An 18,224-nucleotide genomic window follows, 5' to 3' on the forward strand; every position below is an offset into this window, starting at 1 on the left:
CACACACTGCAGTCCACACACACACACACACACACACTGCAGTCCACACACACACACACACACACACTGCAGTCCACACACACACATACACACACACTGCAGTCCACACACACACACACACACACACACACACACACTGCAGTCCACACACACACACACACCGCAGTCCACACACACACACACACACACACACACACACACACCGCAGTCCACACACACACACACACACACCGCAGTCCACACACACACACACTGCAGTCCACACACACACACACTGCAGTCCACACACACACACACTGCAGTCCACACACACACACACACACACACACACACACACTGCAGTCCACACACACACACACACACACACTGCAGTCCACACACACACACACACTGCAGTCCACACACACTGCAGTCCACACACACACACACACACTGCAGTCCACACACACACACACACACACACTGCAGTCCACACACACACACACACACACACTGCAGTCCACACACACACACACACACACTGCAGTCCACACACACACACACACACACTGCAGTCCACACACACACACACACACACTGCAGTCCACACACACACACACACACACTGCAGTCCACACACACACACACACACACTGCAGTCCACACACACACACACACACACACTGCAGTCCACACACACACACACACACACACACTGCAGTCCACACACACACACACACACACTGCAGTCCACACACACACACACACACACTGCAGTCCACACACACACACACACACACTGCAGTCCACACACACACACACACACACACACACACACACACACACACACACACACACACACACACACACACACACACTGCAGTCCACACACACACACACACTGCAGTCCACACACACACACACACACACTGCAGTCCACACACACACACACACACACACACTGCAGTCCACACACACACACACACACACACTGCAGTCCACACACACACACACACACACACACACACACACACACACTGCAGTCCACACACACACACACACACACACACACACACACACACACACACACACACACACACTGCAGTCCACACACACACACACACACTGCAGTCCACACACACACACACACACACACTGCAGTCCACACACACACACTGCAGTCCACACACACACACACACACACTGCAGTCCACACACACACACACACTGCAGTCCACACACACACACACACTGCAGTCCACACACACACACACACACTGCAGTCCACACACACACACACACACTGCAGTCCACACACACACACTGCAGTCCACACACACACACTGCAGTCCACACACACACACACACTGCAGTCCACACACACACACACACACACTGCAGTCCACACACACACACACACACACACACACACACACACACTGCAGTCCACACACACACACACACACACACACACTGCAGTCCACACACACACACACACACTGCAGTCCACACACACACACACACACTGCAGTCCACACACACACTGCAGTCCACACACACTGCAGTCCACACACACTGCAGTCCACACACACTGCAGTCCACACACTGCAGTCCACACACACACACACACACACACACACTGCAGTCCACACACACACACACACACACACACACTGCAGTCCACACACACACACTGCAGTCGACACACACACACACACACACTGCAGTCGACACACACACACACACTGCAGTCCACACACACACACTGCAGTCCACACACACACACACTGCAGTCCACACACACACACACTGCAGTCCACACACACACACTGCAGTCGACACACACACACTGCAGTCGACACACACACACACACTGCAGTCGACACACACACACACACACTGCAGTCCACACACACACACACACACACACACACACACACTGCAGTCCACACACACACACACACACACACACACTGCAGTCCACACACACACACACTGCAGTCCACACACACACACACACTGCAGTCCACACACACACACACACACACACACACACACACACTGCAGTCCACACACACACACACACACACTGCAGTCCACACACACACACACACACACTGCAGTCCACACACACACACACTGCAGTCCACACACACACACACACACACTGCAGTCCACACACACACACACACACACACTGCAGTCCACACACACACACACTGCAGTCCACACACACACACACACACACACACTGCAGTCCACACACACACACACACACACACACTGCAGTCCACACACACACACACACACTGCAGTCCACACACACACTGCAGTCCACACACACTGCAGTCCACACACACTGCAGTCCACACACACTGCAGTCCACACACTGCAGTCCACACACACACACACACACACACACACACACTGCAGTCCACACACACACACACACACACACACACACACACACACTGCAGTCCACACACACACACACACACACACACACTGCAGTCGACACACACACACACACACACTGCAGTCGACACACACACACACACTGCAGTCCACACACACACACACACTGCAGTCCACACACACACACTGCAGTCCACACACACACACACACACACTGCAGTCCACACACACACACACTGCAGTCCACACACACACACTGCAGTCGACACACACACACTGCAGTCGACACACACACACACACTGCAGTCGACACACACACACACACACTGCAGTCCACACACACACACACACACACACACACACACACACACACTGCAGTCCACACACACACACACACACACACACACACACTGCAGTCCACACACACACACACACACACACACACTGCAGTCCACACACACACACACTGCAGTCCACACACACACACACACACACACTGCAGTCCACACACACACACACACACACACACACACACACACACACACACTGCAGTCCACACACACACACACACACACACACTGCAGTCCACCCACACACACACACACACACACACACTGCAGTCCACACACACACACACTGCAGTCCACACACACACACACACACACACTGCAGTCCACACACACACACACACACACTGCAGTCCACACACACACACACACACACACACACACACACACACACACACACTGCAGTCCACACACACACACACTGCAGTCCACACACACACACACACACTGCAGTCCACACACACACTGCAGTCCACACACACACACACACACACACACACACACACTGCAGTCCACACACACACACACACACACACTGCAGTCCACACACACACACACACACACACTGCAGTCCACACACACACACACACTGCAGTCCACACACACACACACACTGCAGTCCACACACACACACACACACACACACACACACACACACACACTGCAGTCCACACACACACACACACACTGCAGTCCACACACACACACTGCAGTCCACACACACACACTGCAGTCCACACACACACACACACACACTGCAGTCCACACACACACTGCAGTCCACACACACACTGCAGTCCACACACACACTGCAGTCCACACACACACTGCAGTCCACACACACACTGCAGTCCACACACACACTGCAGTCCACACACACACACACACACACACTGCAGTCCACACACACACACACACACACACTGCAGTCCACACACACACACTGCAGTCCACACACACACACACTGCAGTCCACACACACACACACTGCAGTCCACACACACACACACACTGCAGTCCACACACACACACACACACACACACACTGCAGTCCACACACACACACACACACACACACACACACACTGCAGTCCACACACACACACACACTGCAGTCCACACACACACACACACACACACACACACTGCAGTCCACACACACACACTGCAGTCCACACACACACACACACACACACACACACACACACTGCAGTCCACACACACACACTGCAGTCCACACACACACACACACACACACACTGCAGTCCACACACACACACACACACACACTGCAGTCCACACACACACACACACACTGCAGTCCACACACACACACACACACACTGCAGTCCACACACACACACACACACACTGCAGTCCACACACACACACTGCAGTCCACACACACACACACACACACACACACACACTGCAGTCCACACACACACACACACACACACTGCAGTCCACACACACACACACACACACTGCAGTCAACACACAAACACACACTGCAGTCCACACACACAAACACTGCAGTCCACACACACACACAAACACACACACACACACACTGCAGTCCACACACACACACTGCAGTCCACACACACACACACACACACACACACACACACACACACACACTGCAGTCCACACACACACACACACACACACTGCAGTCCACACACACACACACACACACACTGCAGTCCACACACACACACACACACACACTGCAGTCCACACACACACACACACACACTGCAGTCCACACACACACATACACACACACTGCAGTCCACACACACACACACACACACACACACACACACTGCAGTCCACACACACACACACACACACACACACACACTGCAGTCCACACACACACACACACACCGCAGTCCACACACACACACCGCAGTCCACACACACACACACACACACACACACCGCAGTCCACACACACACACACACACCGCAGTCCACACACACACACTGCAGTCCACACACACACACACTGCAGTCCACACACACACACACTGCAGTCCACACACACACACACACTGCAGTCCACACACACACTGCAGTCCACACACACACACACACACACACTGCAGTCCACACACACACACACACTGCAGTCCACACACACTGCAGTCCACACACACACACACACACTGCAGTCCACACACACACACACACACTGCAGTCCACACACACACACACACACACACACTGCAGTCCACACACACACACACACTGCAGTCCACACACACACACACACACACTGCAGTCCACACACACACACACACACACTGCAGTCCACACACACACACACACACACTGCAGTCCACACACACACACACTGCAGTCCACACACACACACACACACACACACTGCAGTCCACACACACACACACACTGCAGTCCACACACACACACACACACACTGCAGTCCACACACACACACACACACACTGCAGTCCACACACACACACACACACACACACTGCAGTCCACACACACACACACACACTGCAGTCCACACACACACACACACACACACTGCAGTCCACACACACACACACACACACACTGCAGTCCACACACACACACACACACACACTGCAGTCCACACACACACACACACTGCAGTCCACACACACACACACACACACACACACACACACACACACACACACACACACACTGCAGTCCACACACACACACACACTGCAGTCCACACACACACACACACACACTGCAGTCCACACACACACACACACACACACTGCAGTCCACACACACACACACACACACACACTGCAGTCCACACACACACACACACACACACACACACACACACACACACACACACACACACACTGCAGTCCACACACACACACACACACACACACACACACACACACACTGCAGTCCACACACACACACACACACACACACACACACACACACACTGCAGTCCACACACACACACTGCAGTCCACACACACACACACACTGCAGTCCACACACACACACACTGCAGTCCACACACACACACACTGCAGTCCACACACACACACTGCAGTCCACACACACACACTGCAGTCCACACACACACACTGCAGTCCACACACACACACACTGCAGTCCACACACACACACTGCAGTCCACACACACACACTGCAGTCCACACACACACACTGCAGTCCACACACACACACACACACACACACACTGCAGTCCACACACACACACACACACTGCAGTCCACACACACACACACACACTGCAGTCCACACACACACACACACACTGCAGTCCACACACACACACACACACACACACACACACACACTGCAGTCCACACACACACACACACTGCAGTCCACACACACACACACACACACACACACACTGCAGTCCACACACACACACACACACTGCAGTCCACACACACACACACACACTGCAGTCCACACACACACACACACACACACACACACACACACACACACACACTGCAGTCCACACACACACACTGCAGTCCACACACACACACACTGCAGTCCACACACACACACACTGCAGTCCACACACACACACACACTGCAGTCCACACACACACACACACACTGCAGTCCACACACACACACACACACTGCAGTCCACGCACACACACTGCAGTCCACACACACACACACTGCAGTCCACACACACACACACTGCAGTCCACACACACACACTGCAGTCCACACACACACACTGCAGTCCACACACACACACTGCAGTCCACACACACACACACTGCAGTCCACACACACACACTGCAGTCCACAAACACACACACACACACACACACTGCAGTCCACAAACACACACACACACACACACACACTGCAGTCCACAACACACACACACACACACACACACACACACACACACACACACACACACACACACACACACACACACACACACACACACACACACACACACACACACACACACACACACACACACACACACACACTGCAGTCCACAAACACACACACACACACACACACTGCAGTCCACAAACACACACACACACACACACTGCAGTCCACAAACACACACACACACACACACACACACACTGCAGTCCACAAACACACACACACTGCAGTCCACACACACACACACACTGCAGTCCACACACACACACACACACACACACTGCAGTCCACACACACACACACTGCAGTCCACACACACACTCACACTGCAGTCCACACACACACTCACACTGCAGTCCACACACACACTCACACTGCAGTCCACACACCTGCAGTCCACACACACACTCACACTGCAGTCCACACACACACTCACACTGCAGTCCACACACACACACACTGCAGTCCACACACACACACTGCAGTCCACACACACACACTGCAGTCCACACACACACACCCACACACTGCAGTCCACACACACACACACACACACACACTGCAGTCCACACACACACACACACTGCAGTCCACACACACACTGCAGTCCACACACACACTGCAGTCCACACACACACACTGCAGTCCACACACACACACTGCAGTCCACACACACACACTGCAGTCCACACACACACACACACACACTGCAGTCCACACACACACACACACTGCAGTCCACACACACACTGCAGTCCACACACACACTGCAGTCCACACACACACACTGCAGTCACACACACACTGCAGTCCACACACACACTGCAGTCCACACACACACAGCCAGTCACACACACACACTGCAGTCCACACACACACTGCAGTCCACACACACACTGCAGTCCACACACACACTGCAGTCCACACACACACTGCAGTCCACACACACACACGCAGTCCACACACACACTGCAGTCCACACACACACACACACACACACACACACACTGCAGTCCACACACACACACACACACACTGCAGTCCACACACACACACACACACACACACACACTGCAGTCACACACACACACACACACACACACACACACTGCAGTCCACACACACACACACACACACACAGTCACACACACACACACACACACTGCAGTCCACAACACACACACACACACCACACACACACACACACTGCAGTCCACAACACACACACACACACACACACACACACACTGCAGTCCACAACACACACACACACACACACACACTGCAGTCCACACACACACACACACACACTGCAGTCCACACACACACACACACTGCAGTCCACACACACACTGCAGTCCACACACTGCAGTCCACACACACACACCGACACACACACACACTGCAGTCCACACACACACACACACACACTGCAGTCCACACACACACACACACACACACACTGCAGTCGACACACACACACACACACACTGCAGTCGACACACACACACACACACACTGCAGTCCACACACACACACTGCAGTCCACACACACACACTGCAGTCCACACACACACACACACACACTGCAGTCCACACACACACACACTGCAGTCCACACACACACACTGCAGTCGACACACACACACTGCAGTCGACACACACACACACACTGCAGTCGACACACACACACACACACTGCAGTCCACACACACACACACACACACTGCAGTCCACACACACACCACACACACACACACACACACTGCAGTCACACACACACACACACACACACACACACACTGCAGTCCACACACACACACACACACACACACACACACACACACTGCAGTCCACCACACACACACACACACACACACACTGCAGTCCACCCACACACACACACACACACACACTGCAGTCCACCCACACACACACACACACACACACTGCAGTCCACACACACACACACTGCAGTCCACACACACACACACACACACTGCAGTCCACACACACACACACACTGCAGTCCACACACACACACACACACACACACACACCACACATGCAGTCCACACACACACACACTGCAGTCCACACACACACACACTGCATCCACACACACACTGCAGTCCACACACACACACACACACACACACTGCAGTCCACACACACACACACACACATGCAGTCCACACACACACACACACTGCAGTCCACACACACACACACACACTGCAGTCCACACACACACACACACTGCAGTCCACACACACACACACACACACTGCAGTCCACACACACACACACACACACTGCAGTCCACACACACCACACACACTGCAGTCCACACACACACACTGCAGTCCACACACACACACTGCAGTCCACACACACACACACACACTGCAGTCCACACACACACTGCAGTCCACACACACACTGCAGTCACACACACTGCAGTCACACACACACTGCAGTCCACACACACACTGCAGTCCACACACACACTGCAGTCCACACACACACTGCAGTCCACACACACACTGCAGTCCACACACACACACACACACACTGCAGTCCACACACACACACACACACACTGCAGTCCACACACACACACACACACACTGCAGTCACACACACACACTGCAGTCCACACACACACACACTGCAGTCCACACACACACACACTGCAGTCCACACACACACACACACTGCAGTCCACACACACACACACACACTGCAGTCCACACACACACACACACACACACACACTGCAGTCCACACACACACACACACTGCAGTCCACACACACACACACACACACACACACACACTGCAGTCCACACACACACACTGCAGTCCACACACACACACACACACACACACACTGCAGTCCACACACACACACTGCAGTCCACACACACACACACACACACACTGCAGTCCACACACACACACACACACACACACACTGCAGTCCACACACACACACACACACTGCAGTCCACACACACACACACACTGCAGTCCACACACACACACACACACTGCAGTCCACACACACACACACACACACACACACACTGCAGTCACACACACACACACACACACTGCAGTCCACACACACACACACACACACACTGCAGTCAACACACAAACACACACTGCAGTCCACACACACAAACACTGCAGTCCACACACACACACAAACACACACACACACACACTGCAGTCCACACACACACACTGCAGTCCACACACACACTGCAGTCCACACACACACTGCAGTCCACACACACACACTGCAGTCCACACACACACACACACACACACACACACACACACACACACACACTGCAGTCCACACACACACACACACACACTGCAGTCCACACACACACACACACACACTGCAGTCCACACACACACACACACACACACTGCAGTCCACACACACACACACACACACACTGCAGTCCACACACACACATACACACACACTGCAGTCCACACACACACACACACACACTGCAGTCCACACACACACACACACCGCAGTCCACACACACACACGCAGTCCACACACACACACACACACACACACACACACACCGCAGTCCACACACACACACACACACCGCAGTCCACACACACACACACTGCAGTCCACACACACACACACTGCAGTCCACACACACACACACTGCAGTCCACACACACACACACACACACACACACACTGCAGTCCACACACACACACACACACACACACACACTGCAGTCCACACACACACACACACTGCAGTCCACACACACTGCAGTCCACACACACACACACACACACTGCAGTCCACACACACACACACACACTGCAGTCCACACACACACACACACACACACACTGCAGTCCACACACACACACACACTGCAGTCCACACACACACACACACACACACACACTGCAGTCCACACACACACACACTGCAGTCCACACACACACACACACACACTGCAGTCCACACACACACACACACACACTGCAGTCCACACACACACACACACACACACTGCAGTCCACACACACACACACACACACTGCAGTCCACACACACACACACACTGCAGTCCACACACACACACTGCAGTCCACACACACACACACACACACTGCAGTCCACACACACACACACACACACACACACACACACACACACACACACACTGCAGTCCACACACACACACACACACACTGCAGTCCACACACACACACACACACACACACTGCAGTCCACACACACACACACACACACACACACACACTGCAGTCCACACACACACACACACACACACACACACTGCAGTCCACACACACACACACACACACACACACACACACACACTGCAGTCCACACACACACACACACACTGCAGTCCACACACACACACACACACACACTGCAGTCCACACACACACACTGCAGTCCACACACACACACACACACACTGCAGTCCACACACACACACACACTGCAGTCCACACACACACACACTGCAGTCCACACACACACACACACACTGCAGTCCACACACACACACTGCAGTCCACACACACACACTGCAGTCCACACACACACACTGCAGTCCACACACACACACTGCAGTCCACACACACACACTGCAGTCCACACACACACACTGCAGTCCACACACACACACACACTGCAGTCCACACACACACACTGCAGTCCACACACACACACACACTGCAGTCCACACACACACACACACACACACACACTGCAGTCCACACACACACACACACACTGCAGTCCACACACACACACACACACTGCAGTCCACACACACACACACACTGCAGTCCACACACACACACACACACACACTGCAGTCCACACACACACACACACTGCAGTCCACACACACACACACACACACACACACTGCAGTCCACACACACACACACACACTGCAGTCCACACACACACACACACACACACACTGCAGTCCACACACACACACACACTGCAGTCCACACACACACACACACACACACACACACACTGCAGTCCACACACACACACACACTGCAGTCCACACACACACACACACTGCAGTCCACACACACACACACACACACACACACACACACACACTGCAGTCCACACACACACACTGCAGTCCACACACACACACACTGCAGTCCACACACACACACACTGCAGTCCACACACACACACACACTGCAGTCCACACACACACACACACTGCAGTCCACACACACACACACACACTGCAGTCCACGCACACACACTGCAGTCCACACACACACACACTGCAGTCCACACACACACACACACTGCAGTCCACACACACACACTGCAGTCCACACACACACACTGCAGTCCACACACACACACTGCAGTCCACACACACACACACTGCAGTCCACACACACACACACTGCAGTCCACACACACACACACTGCAGTCCACAAACACACACACACACACACACACTGCAGTCCACAAACACACACACACACACACACACACACACTGCAGTCCACAAACACACACACACACACACACACACACACTGCAGTCCACAAACACACACACACACACACACACACACACTGCAGTCCACAAACACACACACACACACACACACACTGCAGTCCACAAACACACACACACACACACACTGCAGTCCACAAACACACACACACACACACACACACACACACACTGCAGTCCACAAACACACACACACTGCAGTCCACACACACACACACACTGCAGTCCACACACACACACACACTGCAGTCCACACACACACTCACACTGCAGTCCACACACACACTCACACTGCAGTCCACACACACACTCACACTGCAGTCCACACACACACTCACACTGCAGTCCACACACACACTCACACTGCAGTCCACACACACACTCACACTGCAGTCCACACACACACTCACACTGCAGTCCACACACACACTCACACTGCAGTCCACACACACACTCACACTGCAGTCCACACACACACACACTGCAGTCCACACACACACACACTGCAGTCCACACACACACACACTGCAGTCCACACACACACACACTGCAGTCCACACACACACACTGCAGTCCACACACACACACTGCAGTCCACACACACACACCCACACACTGCAGTCCACACACACACACACACACACACACTGCAGTCCACACACACACACACACTGCAGTCCACACACACACACACACACACTGCAGTCCACACACACACTGCAGTCCACACACACACACTGCAGTCCACACACACACACTGCAGTCCACACACACACACTGCAGTCCACACACACACACTGCAGTCCACACACACACACTGCAGTCCACACACACACACTGCAGTCCACACACACACACTGCAGTCCACACACACACACTGCAGTCCACACACACACACTGCAGTCCACACACACACACTGCAGTCCACACACACACTGCAGTCCACACACACACTGCAGTCCACACACACACTGCAGTCCACACACACACTGCAGTCCACACACACACTGCAGTCCACACACACACACACACACACTGCAGTCCACACACACACACACACACACACACACTGCAGTCCACACACACACTGCAGTCCACACACACACTGCAGTCCACACACACACTGCAGTCCACACACACTGCAGTCCACACACACACTGCAGTCCACACACACACTGCAGTCCACACACACACTGCAGTCCACACACACACGCAGTCCACACACACACGCAGTCCACACACACACACGCAGTCCACACACACACTGCAGTCCACACACACACACACACACACTGCAGTCCACACACACACACACACACACACACTGCAGTCCACACACACACACACACACACACACACTGCAGTCCACACACACACACACACACACACACACACACACACACACACACTGCAGTCCACAAACACACACACACACACACACACACACACACACACACACACACACACACACTGCAGTCCACAAACACACACACACACACACACACACACTGCAGTCCACAAACACACACACACACACACACACTGCAGTCCACAAACACACACACACACTGCAGTCCACAAATACACACACACACACACACTGCAGTCCACAAACACACACACACACACACTGCAGTCCACAAACACACACACACACACACACTGCAGTCCACAAACACACACACACACACACACACACTGCAGTCCACAAACACACACACACACACACACACTGCAGTCCACAAACACACACACACACACACACACACACTGCAGTCCACAAACACACACTGCAGTCCACAAACACACACACACACACACACACACACACACACTGCAGTCCACAAACACACACACACACACACACACTGCAGTCCACAAACACACACACACACACACACACACACTGCAGTCCACAAACACACACACACACACACACACACACTGCAGTCCACAAACACACACACACTGCAGTCCACAAACACACACACACACACACACACACACACACACACACTGCAGTCCACAAACACACACTGCAGTCCACAAACACACACACACACACACACACACACACACACACACTGCAGTCCACAAACACACACACACACACACTGCAGTCCACAAACACACACACTGCAGTCCACAAACACACACACACACTGCAGTCCACAAACACACACACACTGCAGTCCACAAACACACACACACACACACACACACACACACAGGGGGGGAGGGAGTAACAAAGCCTGCTCAGGTCCCCCCATGTGCTGCTGAAAACGGGCAGGTAACAGACAGGAGGAGGAGGGCTTGTCTGTGTGCAGGGAAGGCCCCGCAGCAAGGCCCCGCCCCCTCTGCAGGCAGACAGCAGAGAACTGGAAGCAGCCTCAGCACGGAGCTTCTGGCCACGCGTGCACAGCTCTGCCCGCCCCCAGGTTTCCCCGCACGCAGCCTGCGCCGCCCCCCCCTAAATTATCTTGCGCCCCCCAAGGGGACGCACTCCCCAGTTTGCGCACCGCTGAATTAAGCGACAAAGACTTAGGTGGTTTGGCCACGTCTGCCGTAAGGACATCACCAGACTAACATACCATTGCCTCAACACAACAAGACCCATACCCTGGAAAGTGGACCGAAATGCTCCAAAGAAAACGTGGTCGAACCAGGTGGCGCAAGATCTCAAACCGTTCCACTTCACAGAAGACGAGGCCCAAAATGCTGCCCTAAATCGAGATCAATGGCGCAGAATCACTAGAACCGCTGGCCTCCACAACGCATTGCTCCTTACCTTATAAAAGATGAAGCAATGTCGTTTACGAGTATATACCATTGGTGGGCAACAGGCTGCATACAGCCCCTCAGGGGTTTTACCTTCAGCCCCGACTGCTCACTCTTCTTCCACACTCAGTGCAGTAGTAGGAGAGATGTATCTTCCCACTCTGACAGTGCTACATACTAGTTCCCAATGTAAGTAGAGGAGTTGGACATTATTCACGTGTGCCAGCATTCAGAAGCCGACTTCAGGGGGTTGGGAGAAGCCCCTATCCTCGGCTGCATCATCCCTTTGCCTATCACTGCACTTTATCTTTTTTTATTCAATTTAATAAAATACATATTTAAAGGCCGAGACAACAAATATCCCTCAACTCTATCTACTAGAAGCCAAGGGGGTGTGTGTTTAGTGAAATGCAGTAAGAAAAATACAGAAGCAGTGAAGGTTTATGACAAGGTTTTCGATTACATTTAACAGCGTCAATAATCTGTCCCAAATCATTTTCTTTCTATTGGTACCATTTGGTTGTGTAAAAATTTGCAAATTGGAGATCTAGGAAATTGGGAAACTCTTGCCAGATAACCCATGTTGGTTGTGTACATCACATGGTGCTTCCTTAATTATACTTTCTCAAGTTCCAAGGAGAACCGAGCTCCAAGTATAGTGCTCCTTGCCCACACCTTTCAGATAAGTCTGTGCCATAGCATTTATTTGTATTTAAAAACACAAAATATCTCACTAGACAGGAAACTGTCCAATATTGATTTGATTTTACTAGCGAGTCAACATGAATGGAAAAAGATGAAAACGTTGTACATGTTATGTTTTTGTAATACAGTTCTGTCAGTTTTCAGTGTCATTACCTTACAGATGCTGTCACATTTATCAAATGTTTTACCAGGACATACATTGAGAGTGCTCTCGTTTTCAAATATGCCCTAGGCAGTGGGCAGTTATCTATATAGATCTATAAAACGCTTGGCCAGGCTTTAAGCCACAAAGCACCGAGAATTTATATTTTATGTATCTTAAGTTAAAAAAATGATTTACTAAGATTTCCTGCCCAGCAAATAAACAACCACTCAGAAATGACCTAATGTTATGACTGCCTAAATACACACATCAAGAGCCCATGGAGTGTTTATCCTACAGAAAATCACACCAGGCTTTTCAGAGACACAACTTAATCAATACAGACTGCACCCTGATACAATGTAGCACCTTCATGAGCTAGAGCTCAACAGGCCCATCTGGCATTGAAAAGGGCACCGATTTGCATCACATCTAACACGTGAGAGTCTGGGCTATGTCATCTTTATAGCTGGGGCCTCTGACCCCAGCACAGTACAGAGCGGGGAATGTATCAGGAGCTGAATAGTCCTGCCATCTAAGGGAAGATGGATTCATGGACACTTCGGGAAACCAGTTTCACCCCATTTGGTCTTCGAGGGGACCTGCAATGCAGAACAATACATCGCAGACCACTTCGAGATTTTATGGGCTACAGCTAGAAACTAACAAGAACAAAAAATTAAAGGACGTGTATTAGAAAAACCAATAAACCGCTTACTACTATAACATGAATGTCTATTAAAAGCTCCCCCTGGATACACACAAACGTAGGTGTAGCTATAATCCGACAGCTGCATCAGGCGGCAACCTTGACATGACAATAATGTTACATCCCTCCATCTCTCTTCCAGGTTTGATGGTGATCACTGCTGTATGTACCTGACTCATATGATCCCACTCGGGTATTTCTCACCCCTGATTTGGTAATCCCCACCGCCACCCCTGCAGAGGCCGGCATCATATAAGTGATCACAGCAGCACCGCAGCATTACAGTGAAACCCCCTGCCATAATCACAGACCGGCACCTAACACCCACCCGCTGACCGTGAACGGGTTAATCGGGGACACAGCCCACTGCTGGTGTGCAGGACCGAGCAGATAAGGCCAGGCAGGTAACACACACACTGACCGGAGGGCGGCTCCTGTAGGCACAGGCCGCGCCCTCATGACGGAGACACCGGCGGCATCCCCGGCCTGCAGCCCCGCACAGCTTTGCTCCCTCACATCCGAGCCCAGCTGGTTAGGGCAGGATAACCCCTTTGTGGGGCCCCTGACAGAGGGGGCCCCACAGCTCCCGTGGCAGCGAAGGGGGGTCAAGGACCGACAGTGCCGGCTCCTGCAACCCCGACTCACCTCTACATCGCGGCCCTTGTTCTTGAAGCTCTTGATGCGGTGGTTATCCAGGCCGGCGCTCTCCGCCATGGTGGCTGCTGTTGCTGCTTGCTCTTTCCGTTACCGGCTGCGACACACTCTCAGCTCCAGAGCCCGCGAGCCGCACACGCACGCTCCCCCCGCCCTGCGCGTGCTTTTTCCTCAACGCCTCGGCGCGCTCGGCTCTTGGTGGAGGGAGCGAGAAGGGGGCGGGGCTTCGACGTCAGAGGTGCGCGAGGAGGAGGAAGCCGCCTGCCTGGCGCTTTGCTACAGTGTTGGGTCCTCGCGACGTTTCTTTGTGACGCAAACTTTCCGAGATCATGTGATTATGACCGACAGGCGGGCACGTCACAAAGGCGTCCCTTAGCCCCTCCCCTTCTCTGAGCCTCAACTCAGTATTGCGAGTGGTGGGCGGAGTTATGTTAATTAGCTGTTTGAGCCTTGGACCCCCCAAATTAACACTTTCAGTGCTGGAGAGAGAAAAACAAACATATTTTTCAACTTAGGTGCTGTAACGTGACTGTTTTCTGTGTGCTTCTATAAACCTACACTGCAACAAAAAGAAAAGGTGAAAACACATAGAATTAATAAGTAGTAATGGAATGCGTTTATTCAGTGCTGATTTGGGGGAGAATGTGCTGGAAAAGAAAAAAATAAATATAAACCACAATAAAGAATAAACAATTCCCATTCAAAGTAAGAGCTAGCTCCGATAGGGCGCTACGTCTGCTTGCTAGCGTTCGCGCCCCGCCGTGCGCTCCTGCAGCCCAGCGATCTCTGCTCAAACTGCAGGAGTCAGGTCGCGGGGTTGGGGGCGTGTAACGAATACGTCACGGAGCTGATTCGCCTTTATTGGCTGAACCAGCTCGCATCACGCGACTGTAGCCCCAAATTTCAATTTGGGTTGTGCCGGCAAAATGTCGCAGCGACAACGCTGCAT

At 52.7% G+C, this 18,224-nt stretch overlaps 1 protein-coding gene across 1 annotated transcript in view; it reads right to left on the bottom strand.

Annotated features, from left to right (window-relative positions):
- KPNA3 (karyopherin subunit alpha 3) overlaps nucleotides 1–17,533 on the bottom strand; it is a 108,122-nt gene extending 90,589 nt beyond the window's left edge. Inside the window, exon 1 of the mRNA XM_075591950.1 lies at nucleotides 17,267–17,533. Within this exon, the coding sequence (XP_075448065.1) occupies nucleotides 17,267–17,335 (69 nt within the window). The 5' untranslated portion in view covers nucleotides 17,336–17,533. The remainder of the gene's footprint in view (nucleotides 1–17,266) is intronic.
- Nucleotides 17,534–18,224: the final 691 nt, after the last annotated feature.

This window comes from Ascaphus truei, chromosome 3 (genome assembly GCF_040206685.1).
Source record: "Ascaphus truei isolate aAscTru1 chromosome 3, aAscTru1.hap1, whole genome shotgun sequence".
Taxonomy (NCBI): domain Eukaryota; kingdom Metazoa; phylum Chordata; class Amphibia; order Anura; family Ascaphidae; genus Ascaphus; species Ascaphus truei.